This window comes from Mus musculus, chromosome 2 (genome assembly GCF_000001635.26).
Source record: "Mus musculus strain C57BL/6J chromosome 2, GRCm38.p6 C57BL/6J".
NCBI lineage: Eukaryota > Metazoa > Chordata > Mammalia > Rodentia > Muridae > Mus > Mus musculus.
Genome location: NC_000068.7, coordinates 41,098,915 through 41,112,129, shown reverse-complemented (window position 1 = coordinate 41,112,129; position 13,215 = coordinate 41,098,915). Strand labels below are relative to the sequence as shown.

The following is a 13,215-nucleotide window of genomic DNA, read 5'->3' as shown; positions in this document are numbered from 1 at the left end:
TTAATAACCAGAGAGAATGCTGATTATTAATAACCAAGGAAATAAACATATAAGAGTTTATATACATGTATATTACTTGTTTTGTGAATATGTATTGTCATATGATATGGGACAAGTCTTGAGAATGAGTTTGTACTAGTAAATATATTTTTAAATTCTGGATTGACATATTTGACAAAAAGTACAAAGCACAACTGGGGTATTAGAGAATCAATTGAATTTTTTGTTTTGGGTTACTCTTTTAGAAGAAAAGTTGATATGGCTCTGGAAATGGTTGTCTTCAATGTGAATTTCTGAATCATTGCTTCTTTGATGGTAGTTTTGCCTATTTTTAAATTCTTTTTACTCTGTCTTTTATACAGAAGACATCTTACACAATAATTTTGAAGATGGTAATAATGAATTCTAGCATAGACTCAGCCTTGTTTCAAAATTAAAGTTATTTGTAACCTATATATGAGAGGTGAGGCACAACAAAGCCACCCACCCCAACTTTCTCTATGACTCACAAACATGACTGAAAGCAACACGTGATTTCTCAGTGACTTTGGCTTACGTTTTGAATGACTGTTATATGTGCCGAAGACATTGCAATATAAAACCTATCATTTTAAAGCAATGCATTCATCTAATTTTTTAAGGACAATTTTGCTAGTTTCATTATGGTGCTAAGGACTAAACTTAGGACTTGGTACTTGCTAGGCAAAGGCATCACCCTAAGCTAAATTACTAAACTTAGTAAGTTAAATCTGAATGCTTTTGTTTGACTGCAATATATAGTCATATATATTACTTCAAACTGAAATTCAAGAAGCTAAAACCTGTGAATTAAAAATTCATTAGTGTTTTATACTTAATTTTTATAGGCCAATCTTTAAAAATAAAATGATACTTAATGTTAAGTATTACAACTTAATATTCAGTTCTAGCATTTCTATAGGAGTGAGATAAACTTTTTCAAACATCAAAAAGTGATTGTACATTTGTGGGTATATCTTTCTCAGGGACCAATGTCTGTGCCAAAGAAAATGGTGGCTGTCAGCAACTATGTCTTTATCGAGGAAATTCCCGAAGAACCTGTGCCTGTGCCCATGGATATTTGGCTGGGGATGGAGTTACTTGTCTAAGGCATGAAGGTTATTTGCTATATTCAGGAAGAACAATATTAAAAAGCATACATCTTTCTGATGAAACCAATTTAAATTCCCCAGTACGGCCCTACGAGAACCCAAATTATTTCAAGAATATTATAGCCCTGGCTTTTGACTATAATCAAAGAAGAGAAGGTACCAATCGGATCTTTTACAGTGATGCACACTTTGGAAATATACAGCTTATTAAAGATAACTGGGAAGACAGACAAGTAATTGTGGAAAGTAAGTACAAATGATAATTGTTGTATGCAAGTGTCCCCTGAGCTTAGAGGAATAGTGGTGTTAAATGTATAAAGCAGTTGTGCTCGCACAAGTTCATGTTCAAGAATGACTAGGGTTACAGTCTATTCTATATATCCATTCTCAAAGTGTCAAAAGAGCAAGGACTTGCATGTACTGTCAGCAGTAGCTTTAATCATAGCTATAGCATCTTATCATCATATTTGCTTCAGGTAAGTCTTGTAATACTGGTAATTTGTCTGTACCAAAATTATTTTAGATGATCTTCTTCAAGTATGGGTAATTTGGTAGCTTTAAAGTATCTCTAATAATTTTCAGTTATTCTTATTTTCTGAAAAATTATGAAACATCAATGTGTATGTTTCTTAAAGAGGTGATTTTAAGTGATTTATGCTTGAAGATTTCATTTCAGCGGGAAAAGAGTTTTGCTATCAAGTGCAAAGCTGTAAGTTATAAAACAAACTAAAATCATTGAAAAGAAATGTTACTGTAACCATTCAAGCTTCATGTTTCATTTAGGATGGATTATCCATACAAATTACCGAAATCACTTTCCTCTATTCATAAATATTAACATCTTCATACAGATTCTCTCTGATCTGAGTTTGCGATTTCTGTTTATTTATGCCTGCTCCTATTTCACTGTAGTGAATCAGTCTTTGAATTTATATTTTTAAATTGCAATGTGTTATAGACATTTATAATAATTTTTTAAAGATATATAGGCTTAAACATGAAGCTTTGCTTCAATGACGTCAGTGCCCATCTCATCCAGAGTGGAAAAGTACCATTTCCTCTAGGTTTTTTTGTAAGGCTATGAAGCATCCTTAATTATAAAATGGATTAGTGATCAATGAGTTAATCACATAGCTAACTTATACTGACATATTATGAACATTTAGTTCACTACAGGTTTCTGTTTTATTCTTTGGTAACATGTGCCCAATTTTGCACTCATTGAACACTCATATTTATTGAATTTATTGATAATTTATGTGTCTCATGAATATATTCAATGCTACACTTGCTATTTATTTGTATAAATGTAAATATTTGTTTAACATAGAAACCTGGAAGCAAGTTTGTCAAGAAACCTGAAACCAAGTCACATAGCCAGGGTATTTTATTTCTTATAGATGGCCAAGCTTAAATACCCCATCAATTTATATTTTTACCCATTATCTATGAAAAGGGTTATTTTTCCCAAAGCTTTGCCAATTGCAATTTTGTAAGACTTATTAGTTTATGGAAGTCCAATATTCAAAAATACTTTTTTTATATTATATACATTTACTTGATAACAATACAAACCAGCATCTACTATGCTTATTTTTTAAAAATCAGTTCAGGTGTCTACTTTCTAAACTCATGTTCACAAATTTTATCCTATAGGTTGCTACTTTTTTAATAATTTCTTACCAATTTGTATATTTATGGCCTACTACATTTTGGCTTCTCTATATCTTTGAGTCTCTATTTCTCTCTGTTAGTTGTTCTCTTTTTCTCTCTGTGCAACTACAATGTAATTGTACTGATTGTGGAATTAATATGTATTTGATACCCATTGAATCTTTGGGTATGTCTGAATGAGGGTTACATGTATATTATTGTACAGTTTCTTATTTCCCACTCTAATAGAATTCATCATTGCAAATATTCATATTAAACCACAGCATATTAATTAACTTATTCATCATGTACAGTTTAGGCACGCTGGAGGTAAAAGATGAGTATCTGCTCAGAGAGCCTTAGAAGCCACAGTTTAATGAAGAAAACCACAAGCAAACAATCATTGTAATACAGTAGATCTACGTGATACCTGAGACCTTTAGATACCACAATCAGGCTGGTGACAAATCTCATGAAAGTTTTAAAAGGTGATGCTGTTCAGAACCGAATTAAGGACATTTCCTGGATAGATAGGATTTTTCAGTTGAGTGGACCAGATGGCAGGATAGAGGGGAGACATGTGATTCTGGACCTGTGCTTCTTCTCAGAGTATGAATCCCTGGGGAGCCTCAGTACACGTTTGAGAGACAGAAGAGAACACGATCAATCTCAAAATATATGCATATTGCAGTATCTTTTTCTTACAGCTGAGTTTTGTTCTGATGTCATAAAAGCACTAGTGGTAACGGCAGCTAAGCTTTCACTCACACAGTGAGTCTAGCTATACTGGAGGTACCTCTACTTTACACGGTAACTTATATGGTGGGGAAAAAGAAAACAGCTAGTTTAACTTAAGCATAACTTTGAGGAAAGAATAACATCAGGATGTTTGTTTATTTGCTTTTGTTCTTGCTGTTGTTGTTTTATCAAATCTCAGTGCTTCTCTCCACATCTCTTCAGCATTTTGTGTGAAGAAAGAGACAAAATACCTAGGCATTTAGGTTGCTTTCTGAAGGAAACCAACTATTTGATTGATTGCATCTGCTGGCACTTTCCCCAAGATGGACCCTATCCACTCCCAAACAAAGAATAACATCGAAGTAATGATGCACACCCCCGTGTGTGGCAGATTTTTTTTTTTAGGAAATATATATGGCACTGTTACTATATTAACTGCAATTAATATTTTAAAAATTCATACTTTCAAGTAAAAATTAGTTATAAAAATCACTTATTCTTGGCAATAACTTGACAGCTTCCTGACTCGAGCCTTTTCTGGTGAGATTTGTTATTTCTAATGTCTGTGAGTACATGACACAGCCTAATGGAATTGTCAGCATTGTAAGGACTGTCTTATTAGGGACCGAATGTTTGGCGAATGTGAGGGATAAGAGATTCATTCAAAGCAAGTGATCAACCAATACATTTTAATATAATGGATTGAGAAAAATCCAGTATCATGGTTTCAATATATATACCACATTTATGTTTCTCCTGTATTGTCTAGTTTGAAAAGAACTTTATGTTATTCCTTCCCTGCATAGCTATAATTAAACTAAGATATCAAAACAGATAAGAGAACAGGAGAATCCAGCTACATTCTAGAATACCAGATAGTTAGAAAATATGTGCAGTTTAAAACAGTGGTCTCTTTTCACTATCATTAAAAATTAGTTATCTTTCTTACAACATACTATTTATGTTATCATACATATTGACTCACTATTCTAGGCTATGGCAATATTAATAAATATTCACAGTAAACTTTTATATTTACATTTTAATCTGGTAGCCATCCCTAGACAATAAACACAGACCTAGAGCCTTTCAGGACTGTTAAACCTCATCTGATAGTCTGAAGGTCATCAGAGCAAAAACATTGAAAACATTCTCTATGATGAAGTACTCAAAAAGATTAATTTAAAGAAATAGAAAAGTAATTAGGTAAAATTAAAATATAGATTGCAGATTTTAGATACAAATGAGTGAGATTTAGAACTGGAAAATTTTGATATTAGAGCAGTTTGCACTTGTAAGGGGCTTTAAAAAGGAATTTTATTGAGGTATGGTTTATATACCATAGTATTCACCAATTAAAGTTGTCCATCTTAATTATTTTTAGTATACCATATAATTAATTTTCAAAGTTGTGATATGAATGTATATTTACTTATATGTATATAACAATACTATTTTATATTTATATAGTATTTATTAGCCTGTTTATTGTGTTTGTAAGTATAAAAGTTACATGCATCACGAGGAGCTTGTGGATGTCAGAAAACAACGCATGAGAGTAGATTCACTCCTCCACAATATGCGTCTTTAGGATTGTACTTAGGTCTTTAGGGTTGGTGGTCACTAAGCCCATTACTGTTTAGTTTTAGCCATGTAATTTATTAGCATTAATTTCATCCACAATGTTGGCACCAGTGGTGACTATAAATCTGAAACTTTTTGTCATTACTAATGGAATTTCTTTAATAAAGTAACTCTCATCTTTCTATTTCCTCATAACTTTTATTTTGCACTCTGTCCTTATGAGTTTGCAAATCTTAATCCTTCATATAATTCAAAACCTAAAATATTTGTCATTAATATGTATCTTTTCATGTGGTATCATGTATTTAATATGTGTTCAGTGCATATATGTGATCATATACACATTTCATATGTGTATAAATGCTTACACCTTCATTTGTCCCCAGAAACTTAGATTGAACCCCCTTTTGCTCATTTTTAATAACGGTGCAATTGAACACTGATTTGCACATAACCAAATATTTGTGTTTTATGCAAACCATTTTCTACTCATTGTACTCTGTAGATTAAGGAAAATATAGACAAATGTTGTAATCCAGAGCCATGCTTTAGGAATATTATTTTGTATGTAATCTTTGAGGAAGTGTCTATATCATGTTTAAGGTCATATATGCCCAAAGAGTCATAACAGTCTTGAAAGGCTCTAGGTCTGTGTTTATAACTTTTCATATCCCATTTAACTTAACTTCTACTTAATAATCAAAGTAAATTTACAACCAAACAATTCTCCTTGTTTTCCATTAGAAAGCAACTGAAATATATAGCCCTTTTATTGACTACACACACACACACATACACACACACATATATATGTTATCAGTTCAGAAATTTAGAGAAGAATTTGCACCCAATGGCCAAATCAATGGTAGCAGAAAAGTTGTGGTGCTCAGACCGCAGTATATTTTGATTTCTTGTAAGGTACAAAGTATTATTTTCTTGACCAATGGAAGACTGATTCCTAAGCTCTTTAAACTTTTTTTGTTTTATTGAAAATATTTCATGCAATACATTTTGATCATGACGTACCATCCCCCAATTTCTCCCAGATGCTTGCTACTTCATTATAGAATCAAACTTTGTTCTTTTTTCTCTTCTCTTTAAAACAAAGTAGAATAAAACACAGTAAACAAAAGAAGAAGCACACACAGAAATACATTCTATAAAAATCAAAACAAACAAAAAACCAGATGTTAAAATAAACAAGGAAAAGACCAATTTAAAAAAAAAGTCTTTACCAGAAGTTATTAATTTCAGATAGCTTCAATGTCAGGAGTGGGAGCATGTGTCCAACTTTCCCTTTGAAAGCTGGAACCCCATTTGCCTTGAACCTCTTGCAGGGATTATGTCTGCTGGTATAATCTCTGTGAGTTCATATGCACACCAGTTCTATAGTGTTTAAAGAGCACTAATTCTGTTTTGTTTTGTTTGTTTTTTTCTAGACAGGGTTTTCCTGTGTAGTCCTGGCTGTCTTGGAACTCACATTGTAGACCAGGCTGGCCTTCAGCTCAGAAATCTGCCTGCCTCTGCCTCCCAAGTGCTGGGATTAAAGGTGAGCTCCACCACCGCCCAGCACAGCACTAATTCTTTAGTCATCTACCTTCTCTGACACTTAAAATTTTCCTACCCCTCTTCTAAATAACTCTCTGAGCTCTAATTGGAAGGGTGTAATAAAAGCATCCCCCTTAGGACTGGGTGCTCCAAATAAGTATAGCAGTATATTTTAGGAATCATTTTATTGCTATGGAACACACATGGCATACACTCAGTGATAAGTGGATATTAGCCCAGAAGCTCGCAATACCCAAGATACAATTCACAGACCAAATGAAGCTCAAAAAGAAGGAAGACCAAAGTATGGATACTTTGGTCCTTCTTAGAAGAGGGAACAAAATACCCATGGGAGAGAGACAAAGAGTGGAGCAGAGACTAAAGGAAAGTCCATCCAGAGACTGCCCCACCTGGGAATCCATCTCATGTACAGTCACCAAATCTAGACACTATTGTTGATGCCAACAAGTACTTGTTGACAGGACCCTGATATAACTGTCACCTGAGAGGCTCTGCCCGTGCCTGACAAATACAGAGGTGGATGCTCTCAGCACAAGGTCCCCAATGGAGGAGCTAGAGAAAGGACCGAAGGAGCTGAAGGGGCTTGAAGTCCCATAGGAAGAACAACAATATGAACTAACCAGTACCCCCAGAGCCCCAAGGACTAAACCACCAACCAAAGAATACACATGGTTCCTGCTGCCTATGTAGCAGAGGATAGCCTGTTGGACATCAATAGAAGGAGAGCCCTTGGTCCCGATAAGGCTCAATGTCCCAGTGTAGGGGAATGACAAGGTGGGGGAGCAAGAGCAGAGGGAGGGAGGATGGGATAGGTGGATTTTGGAGGTAAACCAGGAAAGGAGATAACATTTGAAATGTAAATAAAGAAAATATCTAATAAAAAAGAAGAAATTAAAAAAATAAAATAAGGAGATTAATAATGTGTTTTCCCTAAGGCTCACCTATTCTCCTGTTGTTGTAGACTTTAGCAGTGCCTTGCATGAGTTCTGTCTCATGGAATAAGCCTTAAACACAATCACAAAGTGTTTGGTTACTCCCATCACATATGTGCCATTATTTGTACCACTATATCTCGCATGTAGTCACTGTTGAAGGTTGCAGGGTTTGCAGCTGGGGAATGTTGGTGATTGCCTTTATCTTCTGGTAATGTGCCTTTCAGTATTATGAATACTAGTCAGTATGGGTAAAGTTTCCAGTAAAACATCACTTCAAATTTTTCCTGTTTAATGTCATAAGCAATTGTTGTCTTCAGAAATAGGGCCTGACCATCACATTTTATAGGTTACTAAATATTATTAACCTGTGAGGTTTGGCAATTTCCACGGGGTTCATTTCACCAACAACTCATCAAGATATAACTCGTTCCTGGTTCTAGAACTCTTATTCGGTGAATAAGATATCTAGTTGAGGCATTATCACTCCTATATATGACTCCATTTAGATTCATTTCATATTTGTACATAGTTTAGGATGCTTCTACAATAGTAGGTTTCCATATGTGTTTTCTAATGATCTTTAGTCTTAGTTGTCCATCCCCATATTTCCTTCTTCTACCTTCTCTCCCATTGCTTTCCATATTTTCTTTTAGTATCCTACTGTGCTTTGTAATAATGCGTGCTATATACTCTTCCTTCCCTACACCTAAAATTTGTGATTATTTGTATTGTAACACCTATATGAAAGGCTTAAAAGCTATGCTCCACCTATAAGAGAAATTATACAATGTTTCTCCTTTTGGGTTCTATGTTATTTTACATTTTATGTTAAGAAGTAAAATTATTGAAAACAAAATCAGAATAACTTTACATGTAAAGCAGTAAATATGTCAAAGTGTTGTTGGACTCAGTGAGTTTTCACTTTTTGTTATTGTTGTTTTTGTTTTTTGTTTTGTGTGTGTGAGTGGGTGTGTGTGTTATGTTTGTTTTTATTTCTTTGATTTAAGAACTGAGGTTATTTCTTCTTATCATTCCTTTATTATCTTTCTTGTTATAGGGCTTTCAGGTATGTTAATAGTTTACTTATATAACACCTATGTGATTTTTTTTTTAATGTAAGCACTTGCTTCATTGAACAAACTTTATTCTGTCCTGTAGACTTGGTTATGTGGTGTTCTAATTTTCATTCAATTCTAAAAAGATTTTAGTGTTTTCTTCATTTCTGTCTTGTTTCAATTTTTCACTCAGTTTTGAGTTGTTCAATTTCAATGAGTTCATATACTTTTTTTTGCTCTTCTTGTGGTTGAGGCACAGCTCTACTCCATGGTTAACTAATAGGATTCAGGGTGTTATGTTTTATTATATCTGTTGAGTATTACTTTATATCCAAGTATGTAATCAATTCTGTAGAAAGTTCCAGGAACTGCCGAGAAGAGAGTATATTATTCACTAGTGTTTGGGCGCTGTAAAAATCTACTAGGTTTACTCATTTAATTTCAACATGTCTTCATTTTGTTTTTGTAAGAATAGCATTCCTGTTGATGAAAGTGAAATATGAAGTTACCACCATGGTATGAGGTTTAATAATTTTAGCTGTAGTAGTGTTTCTTTTATGAATATGGGTGTTACATGTTTGACATATAAATATTTAAAATTGTAATAATGTATATTAATAGATTTTCTTTTATTGAGTATGCAGTGTCCTTCCTTATCTCTTCTAATTGTCTTAAAGTCATTTTTAAAGTTATCTTGTTAGATATTAAAATGGCTATACCCATTCACCAGTTTTCTTTTTGGTTCCATTTGCTTGGAAATTTTTTTTTAATATTTATTCTGAGACGATGTCTATTCTTCATGGTGAGGTTTTTTTTTGTTTTTTTTGTTTGTTTTTTTTGGATGCAGCAAGAATATTGATCTTGTTTTCGATACAAAACTATTAGTCTGCCTAACTTTATTTTGGAATTTATTTCATGAGTATTGAGTTATTATTTAAGAGTATTTGTTGATTTCTTTTATTTTGTTTTTATGGTATAGGTATTTTGACTATTTTTTTCCTCTTGACTTAAATTTTCCATCTGTAGGCTGGACTGTTAAACAGAAATTGCTTAAATATAATTTTATCATGGATTTTTTTTAGTAGGTTATGTTTGATATTTTTATTTGGTATAGTAGCCTAGCTGGCAATGTAGTCTTTCAGAATTTGAAGAACATTCATGCAGGAACTTCTGGCTTGATAGTGTGCATTTTGGGGATATGTGTTATTTTAATTCATTACTATTACATAATTTTTTTGTTTCCAGGTGAAGTTTTAATATTTTTTGTTCAGTATATTTAATGTTTTGATTATTATGTGCTGGATTTTTTGGTCCTGTTTATTTGGTATTCTGTATCTTTTTGTATATTCTTTGTATATTCTTAATAGTTAGCTCCTTTAAATTTCATAACTTTTTTCTGATTCTATTAAACATAGTTTTTATTTCCTTAACCCAGGTTTCTTTTTCATCTTTTATTTCTATCATGAATTGATTTTTTTTTAATAGTGTCACAGAAACTTAAATGTTTTGTGCCTGGATATTTTTAGATTCCTCAGTTTCTTTGAACAAGCTCTCCATTTCTTCTATATTGTCTTCACCATCTGAGATTCTCTATTCCATGTTTATAATCAGTTGGTAAGGGTTGCCTCATAGATATTTGTTTTACATCATCTATTTTTCTTTTCCAATTATTTTAGTTTTCATAGTTATTATATTTTTATTTTCTGTTAACTTCTACATTCATTCTTTCAATTGTTTTCAGAATTCCACTCAAATATATATGTTTTCATGGGCTTCATAGCATCTTTAAGGCCCTTGCATATATTCACAATTGATATTTTGCAGTACTTGTCTTGTGCATCAGTTAATTGCATTACTCAGGACCCATTCCAACATGGGACTGGTGGACGCATATTGTTTGGCAATTTGTGTTTGTCTTTATTTACTGGTATCTAGTCATCTGGAGTTATAATGTTTCAGGTTTTGTTGTGTTGACATCTGGTCCTGACTTTGTTGAATGCATTTCTTGGATCTTTGGTTTCTGTTGACTCCTGTTGATCTTAGGCTAGTATGATGGCTCGGGGTCCCTGGTACAAAGTGCTACTGTGGGTGGCAAGTAACAGAAACAATGGAGATCAGTTATAAGGAAAGACTGAGAAGGGCCTGAGGGAAAGATCTAGTGGAACTGGTGGCAAAAAAAATAATGAAAATTGCCTTCCTGAGTTGCTGTCCAGTTTGGTCATTGGACATCATCAGTTGAAAGTGTTTCTGTGGACTGGCAGCTGATAGAAAAGGATGGAAATGAGCTAGAATCTGGATCCACACAGAGAGTTGGTGCTTCCAGGGAACGGAAATTGGGTGATAAGAGGGTATCCTGCAGTTAAGCTCTACTACGACAAATAATAACTTTGTAGAGAACATGATGAAATGATGAAAGGGCTAGGCTAGGAGGAATCCTGTTCTACCATTAAGTGTTGGCATTCCTAGAGAATGAAGGTTCTGTGAGAGGAGGAGTTCCTCAGAGAGGCTGACACAGGACTAGGAGTAAGTTGGAGAGACCTCAATGGAAAAAAGGAAGAATAACGAAAATTGCCAACTGATCACCATTATAGACCAATGTGGACACTATAAGTCTCTGGTGGAGACTATTTCTGTGGATTATTGCCCAACACAAAAGAATGGAATGGGAAATCTCACTGGGAAAGAACTAAGTTGAGGTAGAGTCCCATAATTTTGTCATATCTGTTGATCACTTAGAATCATTTAGTTTTAAATAATTTTTATTTTGTGCATTAGAACAGTTACACTGTCAAAATTAGTAAATGTAATTATAGATATGAGTTCATCTATTAGGTTCTGATATGATAATAAATTAAGCCCAGATTGAGTCCCAACAAATATTTTTTGAAATATTCTCCTTACCAATTCTACCACCAAGAAATTGTTTATTTTTTAAATATTACAATTTAGCCTTGAAGATTGTGGGAGAATTTATGGTTTACTTGGCTTACAGAGCCTGGCTCATCTGCAATGGATAAAACTTATGTGTGCATTTTATCTGCTTAAACTTGAAGTGCTGTGTTACCTCTTTTTATATCTTCATCTAGGTGACTAATGACTAATTTCAATAAAATGAACCAGTCTTTAATTTTTTTACATATATTTGGTTTCTTTTGTATGTGTATGAGAGCCCACACAACACACTGCAGTGGAGGCTTGATGACTCAGGGTAGGGGAACTCTAGGCCACTGAGGCAGGTGGGTGGATTGGGGGCACCCTCGTAGAGGCAGGGGGAGGGAGGAAGGGATAAGGGACTTGTGGAGTGGAAACTGGGAAGGAGGATAACATTTGAAATGTAAATAAATAATATAACTAATAAAAATGAAAAAATAGAAGCTATTCCTGTAGTATTTAACAGTAAGTATAAAGAAGAAATTGCTAACCTAAAAAACAAGGTAGAACTCTTCAATAATAATAATAGTAATAATAATAAAAATAGAAACAGAAAGCTGATAAAAACAGCTGTGACATCTGATGTCAGAATATTATATTCTGGCTATAAAATCTCTAGTTGGCAGGTTTAAAATGGGAAAGAAAACAAACAAACTAACAAATCAACAAATGAAGACATCCAGAAAATCAAAAGAAAGAAAGAAAGAAAGAAAGAAAGAAAGAAAGAAAGAAAGAAAGAAAGAAAGAAGGAAAGAAAGAAAGAAAGAAAGAAAGAGGAGGGGAGGGGAGGGGAGGGGAGGGGAGGGGAGGGGAGGGGAGGGGAGGAGAGGAGAGGAGAGGAGAGGAGAGGAGAGGAGAGGAGAGGAGAGGAGAGGAGAGGAGAGGAGAGGAGAGGAGAGGAGAAGAGAGAAGGAATCTTTAAATCAAGGCCCAGTTTTTGTCTCCTTTGTGAGGCAACAAGGCTAAAATACAGATGCAGTATGCATTGTTTGCTGTCTGAGTTATTAACTCCTGGGAAGTTACTAATCCTAGAGGCTCTGGAGGACAGAAATGACCTATGACCATCAACTTACAAAGAAATGGGGTCAGAGCTATAAGTCAGCAAAGAGATGGCTGCAATTTAAGGGCCACGGTCAAACGATAGTAATCACAAAAAGCACTTGCTAAAAAAAAAAAAAAATGAACACTGAAATCCAGGTTAAATAATTTCTTTACTAAAAAACTACCTGAACATCCAATCTCTTCAATTCCTAGATCCTTCTGGAAAATAACTCTTAAAAGAACTCTTCAGTAAGACAGTAAATACAGGGCAATCTGGAAAAGCTTTAAGACAGTGCATCAAAGAGATATTGAAAAAATAGTACCATAAAACAGAAAAGATTAGTGAACTTAAGTACACAAATTACATCCATAAAATAACTGTTGTCATTTTGTCTTGGAATTACCTGACAGGGCAAATTAATATTCTAGTAATAGAATGTGCCTGGGTGAGATCAGAAGTAATTAGGGAAGAAAAGATTGCGCAGAGTGACATATTTAAGATGACATGAGTTTCTTCTTTTAGAACTACATGATTTCTCTAACAGATGACTAGTCCTTTTTCCCACCTGTGCCTAGACT

At 33.9% G+C, this 13,215-nt stretch overlaps 1 protein-coding gene across 10 annotated transcripts in view; it reads left to right on the top strand.

Moving 5' to 3' along the window:
• The window catches only part of Lrp1b (low density lipoprotein-related protein 1B), a 2,058,309-nt gene that overhangs the window by 1,541,469 nt on the left and 503,625 nt on the right, over window positions 1–13,215 (top strand). For all 10 annotated transcript variants that reach the window (XR_374143.4, XR_374144.4, XM_006498463.4 and 7 more), the window contains exon 41: window positions 1,005–1,376. Coding sequence is in view for 8 of the 10 variants with exons in the window: in XM_006498463.4 (XP_006498526.1) it covers window positions 1,005–1,376 (372 nt within the window). In the remaining 2 variants the exon portion in view is untranslated. The remainder of the gene's footprint in view (window positions 1–1,004; window positions 1,377–13,215) is intronic.